This window comes from Nicotiana sylvestris, chromosome 5 (assembly GCF_000393655.2).
Source record: "Nicotiana sylvestris chromosome 5, ASM39365v2, whole genome shotgun sequence".
In the NCBI taxonomy this organism is placed as follows: Eukaryota; Viridiplantae; Streptophyta; class Magnoliopsida; order Solanales; family Solanaceae; genus Nicotiana; species Nicotiana sylvestris.
In genome coordinates this window covers 6,157,774-6,164,940 of record NC_091061.1, presented here as the reverse complement: position 1 = coordinate 6,164,940, position 7,167 = coordinate 6,157,774, and the positions used below count along the sequence as shown (strand labels likewise).

General features: G+C 30.6%; 1 protein-coding gene across 1 annotated transcript; it reads left to right on the top strand.

Annotated features, from left to right (window-relative positions):
- The first annotated feature begins 5,244 nt into the window (after positions 1–5,244).
- LOC104241563 (MYB-like transcription factor EOBII) lies at positions 5,245–6,963 on the top strand. Its single transcript, XM_009796511.2, has 3 exons — positions 5,245–5,512; positions 5,655–5,784; positions 6,034–6,963. Exons 1-3 carry the CDS (start codon positions 5,383–5,385, stop codon positions 6,533–6,535), a joined length of 762 nt encoding a protein of 253 aa, XP_009794813.1. The 5' UTR covers positions 5,245–5,382; the 3' UTR covers positions 6,536–6,963.
- The last annotated feature ends 204 nt before the right edge of the window (positions 6,964–7,167 follow it).

The following is a 7,167-nucleotide window of genomic DNA, read 5'->3' as shown; positions in this document are numbered from 1 at the left end:
TTAAAACGTTGCTCGTTTTGCCTGGCGTTTCAATGGTTGATGGGGTAATGGTTTCTAAATTCGGTGACTGTATTCAGCTCTCTTTCTCCTTCAGTGTTGTGCTTTTGCCCTGCATGGGTTGGGCTTTGCCTTAGCGCTCTTTTCGATGGGTAATCGTGTTTCCGATTTTTTATCTGGAGCAGACTATGAAATTTCACTAAGAAATCCCTACAGACGACGCCACATTGTTTGACTCAAAAGATATTAGAACCTTTTTGAATAAATCAATTAAAGAAAATGAAGGAGTAAATCTTAGTCAAACATAATAAACTCCAGATCAATAAACTAATTGGAAAAATAATGTATAAGATGAGATAGAGGTAATCAATCTTATTGAAACTTTCCTTGTGGCCCTCATTAATCAATGGAGGAGACCATTTTACATATTTTCTTGGAGATTGCTTCGTTTTTCTTTTTATTATGAAGATTACAGAAGAGAGAATTAGGGAGAGAGGAAGAAGTGAAAAAACGTCCTCCCTTTACCGAAGGTTTTACCCTCTTATATATAGTCATGGAACCTTTGCTATATACTTGGTCTGACGCTCTTTCATATTATGTCTGCCTTGGTCGTCCCCTGAACGTTGTTTCTTTGACTCGATGGGTATCGTGAGTGCGGGATATGGAATAGACCATGTCGTCTTTCGCTGTCTTGCCGCTTTGACGGGATGTTGGTCAGCTTGACCGTTATTACAGACACAATGAACTATAATTTAGAAGAATATTTGGTTCTTCATATTTTCTCATCGAGGATTACAACTCAAAATTTGTTCATTGTATCAACATGACTGCAAATCCGATGCAGAGTTTCTTTATCACTTCTGAATAGACGTCCTCATCCACCTATGTTTTATGGGCTAATAAGAAGGTTTACTTTTGCTTTGATAATGAAACTTTTTTACTATTTGATGAAACTATTTGGACTAGCTCTTGTAATGACTTTGGTAATCAAAGAATAATAATTATTTGACTATTTATTATAGTTAAATTATACCATTGATATGGTAAATGCATGACAAAAAGATATAACTAGCTAGCGGAGTTTATTGTCTTTTCGAATTTTGTGGCTATATTATTTTATCATAGCAAATAATTATAGTTATTAAGCAAATTATTGCCATGATTATTCATGACATGAATAAAAAGAGAATTATTTTACATTCAATGTTTCTTGCAAATTATGTTAATTACATCGTTGTGATTCATAGTTATATTGGCCGTGTATATAATAGCCAATATATAATTTCATTCATCTGGTCATACGTATCGGTCACTAGTTATTCATAGCATCTATATAAATCCATTGACTAAAGTCGTAGTCATATAACCTATGTTAATTACATCGCTGCGATTCATAGTTATATTGAATTGACCATTTATATTGTAGCCAATATAATTTTTCATTGATTAAGGTCATACATATCGCCCACTAGTTATTCATAGCAACCATATAAGTCCGCTGACTAAGGTCATAGTCTTATAACCTATGTTAATTACATCGTTGCAATTCATAGTAATATTGAATTGACCATTTATATAGTAGCCGGTATATAATTTCATTCACTAAGGTCATACGTATCGGCCACTAGTTATTCACAACAACCATATAAGTACACTGACTAAGGTCGTAGTCATATAATCTATGTTAATTACATCATTGCTATTCATAGTTATATTGAATTGACCATTTATATAATAGCCAATATATAATTTCATTCATTAAGGTCATACGTATCGGCCACTAGTTATTCATAGCAACCATATAAGTCCATTGACTCAGAAAAATTTAGACAAATCTAATAAGAATTAAGAAAATAAGTTTTACTCCTATTTTTATAGTAATAGCTTTTGAAAGCTTTCAAAAAATAAGATTCTTATTTTAATAGTTATTCACTAACCATGTGATCCGTTTTCTTCCATTCCAACTTTTTTTAAATTTTTTAAAACCACTATATAGAGAAACAAAATAATAGTAGGAACGTTGTTACAATATTATATATAATGTGTTTAAAAAATAAGAAAATAGTTTTTTATGATTAATATCTTAATTGAGAGCGATTAATTTAAGTCGTGACGCATAAGATGTTTTTTTAAAAGTATGGGTCCAATTTAAAAAATAAAAGGATAAGACTTATTTGAATTTGAGATAGATTTTTCTTTTTGGATATGAGCAATAGAGTCAAAGTTTCTTTTAAAATAATTTTTTGTTTTTTTATTTATATTATATTAAAATGAGTGTGCTGCAATACATATTAAATTCAAACATCGTATATTTTTATTAAATAAAGTATATAATTACTTTTTAATTAAATAAACCATATAATTTGCTATACACATAAAATACATAAAGTATATAGAAACTTTTCATCTTCATATGTATGAAAACATGAATCAATTTTAGTTGCTCAATGTATTTTGGGAATAGAGATAAGTTACTGTATTTATTAGTGTGTTTTTGAGGGAAAATTATTTGGGGGAAAAGATTTCATTGGAGGGAAAATTATTTACAAATGAAAAAGGGGCTAATGCTTCTAGAAACTCCTTTCTCGCATGACCAACGTAACTTTTTCAGAGGCGGATCCAGAATTTTAAGCTTATGAGTTCCTATAACAATCTTAAGTTAATCTACATGATAACTAGACCAACGAACTGAGTTTCAAACTAAATATTCTTATACTTTTAATGAATTCTTTAGTATAAATACAGGATCTATGCAAAAGTTATTCGGTTCACGGAAACCCGTAACCTTTGATCTAGATCCGCCACTGAACTTTTCAACTTAAGCAAGATGAATAACTTTGGGGTATTATTATTTTTAGCTCGTACCAGAAAATATTTATATTTAATAATCGAAAAAGCATATAAAATTTGTATAACTTTTATATATAATATACATAATGTATATCTACAAAATATATATAATTAATCTATTATTTTGAAAGCGATGTCATTTTTTTAAGGACTTTTAATTTTTTAAAGAAATCCACAACATGACAAGAATCTCCGAGCTATAATTCTAATCCAAATCTACTTCGAATTGATCTCCATCCCTCAGATAAGATGTTTTCATATCGTGTGTTTATATCAAATAAATGAGTATAAACATACTTAAATTTTTAATTGCTAAGATTAATTTTATTTGTTTGCCCTAAATAAATAGGTGCTTGTAAGTATTTACTCATCTCTCCCCTCCCCAAAATAAAAGTTAAAAGAAATTTGACAATATTGTGAGGAGAAGGGAGATCAAATTTGTGCTTGTTTGGAGGGATCATCATAAATAATTAAAATATTGGGTATTCAGTTCACGGTTTAATTTAGGGTCCTGTAACTAAGCCTATAATTGATCCTCAAAATTATTAATATACATTTGCATAAAGAAAAGAAATAAAAGTAGAGAATTTTTTTTTAGGAAAAATAACATTGTATAGCCGTTCTTAAAATAATAACCAAAAAATACATATTGTGTGTATATGTATATATATTCTGCATATTATATACAAAAAATATATAAATTTTATATACTTTTTCGATGACTAAAAGTAAATAGTTTTTGGCGCGGGTTACTGACGAAAAAACCCAAAAAATTTAACTAAGAAAAGAAAGAATCTAGGCAACACACCTGTTCCAAAATGACGTACTAAGAACATGCTTTAGCTAATATATTAAGTGGAAATTTTTTTATTTTAATGACCCCCAATACCCAAAATGGCATCCAACAAATTATAATTAATTATCACATAATGGTGATTATCCTGCACCTATATATCCTTAAGAGGCAAGCAAATCCACACCTGGTTCTTTCTTATTGGATTGCCAGTGGCTTTCACATTGAACGATTAGCCACCCAATTAATTTACTAATTTTTGTACTTAATTTGCAGAAAAAATCAAAAGGATAAATCTTTTTTTAAAGGCTTTTTAAGCGTGTATTAGTTGTCCAGATTCATTACCCTAGGTAATACGTGGCCTTTCTAGCCTCTTTTAAGTGCACTAGCTCATCAAATTTGGGGGCAAGTGCACATATAGCCATTCTCAGTGATATTATTTAAAAACTAATCAATACTTATTTTGTCCTGAAATTTTAAACTAAATTTTTTAATTTTAAGACAATTCAAAATATTTTTGTCCGTAAAAACTGAACTGAAAAATTAAAATTCAGAACGCACTGGCTAATTCTTAAATAACAACTCTTTAGAGTGGCTACTTACTGTCATTTCTACCCAATTTTGTGTTTAACCTTAACTAAATATACTTTGACGATTGAGCTTAGTTATGTGCACAGTCAATATAAGAAATTTTTACGCTATCAGACTATTTTTACATGTCCTAGATAATAACCTATCTTTATTTTCAATGTTACAAATTTTATATTTTAAAGAAATTTATCATGTTTTTACGTTGATGTGTATTGTACTAATTTTGCATAAAAGAATTAATTTAAATAGTCGATCATCCAACCGTTTAAGCTATATATATATATATATATATATATATATATATATATATTTATACAACGTGTGTGTATCCATGTATAAATACATATAATTATGTATAGTCAGAATATAATCTATGTATACTGGTTTAAAAAGATAAACAGAAAATTTTATCTGTGGTTATCCAAATAAATTTTCAATGGTTTCTTTGATTTTTCTAGAGTATAGTAAAGTAAAACGGTAAGAACTACACGTAACTAATTTAGGAAGAAAGTACAAAATTGATGAGGACAATTAATATTTTATTATTAGTGCTATAATAATAATAATAGAGAGAATTATGGAGGTCGAGCATTAAGGTTGTAGGTTAGGGGAAAATTGGGAATATTTCTACAGCACAATAGAGTGAGACTATCCAGTTAGGAGTTAGACTAAGAATGTCATTGGTCGTCTATTGATGCAGGGCTTTACCTGCTAGTTTTTACTATACTAACCATCTATTTCGTATTTCGTATTGTGTATTTCATATCTCCAATATTGCTGTTATTTTATTATGCATTTTTTATGGTACTAATATATTGTCTCCTGTTGCTTTTTTTGAGCCGAGGGTCTCCTGGAAACAGCCTCTCTACCCTTCGGGGTAGGGGTAAGGTTTGCGTACATATTACCCTCTACAGACCCCACTTGTGGAATTATACTGGGTCGTTGTTGTTGCCATGTTTAGCTTGTTGAAGAGAGGAAATTGATGTCTAAAAGGGCATAGAAATTGACTGATGAGAAGAACTAACATGAGGCTTTAGTGCAAATATAAATAGCAACAAAACTTGTTGATTATGTCACAGAATATGGAGGTCCCCTAAAACTAAAACTTATTTTCGAGACAGTGCCCAGATCGTTACGCCTTTTCTCGGGAAATGAAAAAATGGGGAGTTATAGAAGAAGAGTGGAGAAAAGGCCCTTGGACTGCTGAAGAAGACAGATTGCTCATTGAATATGTCAATTTACATGGTGAAGGCAGATGGAATTTTGTTGCTAGACTTGTAGGTAATAATAACTTCTATTTTAAATCTTTCTATTATTTTCTTTTCGTTATATGAGTTCATCTGGTACTAGCAGCTTTATCAAAAGAGTGGAAAGTAGTTCATTTTATTGTAGATAAATAATTTTTTTATTTTGGTTTATACAGGATTGAAAAGAAATGGAAAAAGTTGTAGGTTGAGATGGGTGAATTACTTAAGGCCAGACCTTAAGAGAGGGCAGATAACTCCATATGAAGAGAAGATTATTCTTGAGCTTCATGCTGTATGGGGTAATAGGTAAATGTTTGACTTAAAGTAATTCTTCATTATTGTTAAATACGATTATGAATATCAATAACCTCATAAGAATAAATAGGGATCCTTACACAAATTGCCGGCCAAATTTACTGTTTATTTTTTTAGCTGTTAATTGGTATACATAAGTTATATACATATTATACATGTATTACACACATAAATTATATATCTGTTGCCTATGTTTAGTTTAAATGATTATTTAGGTTAATTCATCTAAAATATATGCAGATGGTCGACAATTGCTAGAGGCTTGCCAGGGAGAACTGATAACGAGATCAAGAACTATTGGAGGACTCATTTCAAAAAAAAGGTCAAGAAATCAAGTACTGAGAATTCTGAAAAAGCTAAAGCTCGTCTTTTAAAAAGACAACAGTTTCAACCGCAACAACAACAACAACAAAAACTAAACGATCAAATAGACATGAAAAGAGTCATGTCATTGTTTGAGGAAAATGAGAATAATAAAGTTCCAAAATTGTCTCAAGGGAAGCAAGAAATGGCACTTTTGTACCAAAATAGAGCTGATCAGCAAGAGCAAGGTGGCTTCTTCTATTCCATGATTAATGGATATGCTACTGTTTCAATTCATGAGGTCTCTCTAAATCATGAAGACATCATGTGGGATTATGGCTTATGGAACTTGGATGAATTTAATGCCAATTTAAACATTGGATCTTATAACAAAAGTTCACCTTGTCTGCAAACACAGCTTGCTACTCCTTTCTGTTGAATCATATAATAACCGCCAACGAGTGTGGTGAAATGGATGGCATCCCTCTTTCTAAAATGAGAGTCTCGGGTTTGAGTCTTGTGAACAGACAAAATCCTAATAAGGAGCATTTCTCCCTTAATCGGCTCTATATATTTGGGGCTCCATCATACGGCTGGCAAACGGACGGGTTGGAGCTGAATTTGGACGGGTTAAGATGGACTGAAGCAATAAATAAGTCATTGCTCAATCCTACCTAAAGTTTACTTGGGCTAAGATGGATTGGATCAAAATAGACCGAACAATGAGTCATAACCGTAACCACCCAAATTGAACCATCTTTTGTATATTTTTGAGAAACTAAGAATATCAAGATGCTCTTCTTTGATTGCAATTGTTTTCACTCATGCTTTAACAAATAGAGTTAATTTGTTGTACTTTCTGGATAGAAAAGAAAAAGTCAAAGGTGAATCAAAGTAATAGAATTGTACTTTATCTTATTTAGAAGTTAAGGATATTAAATTTAATTACAAATAAAACTCAATGTATTTAATTGGCTAGTTAGTGAAATTTAATTACAAATAAAATTTTATACATAGGAAGCACAAGCTTATTTTAGGCAAAATTATTAGAATTTGCTAAGGAACTACTAG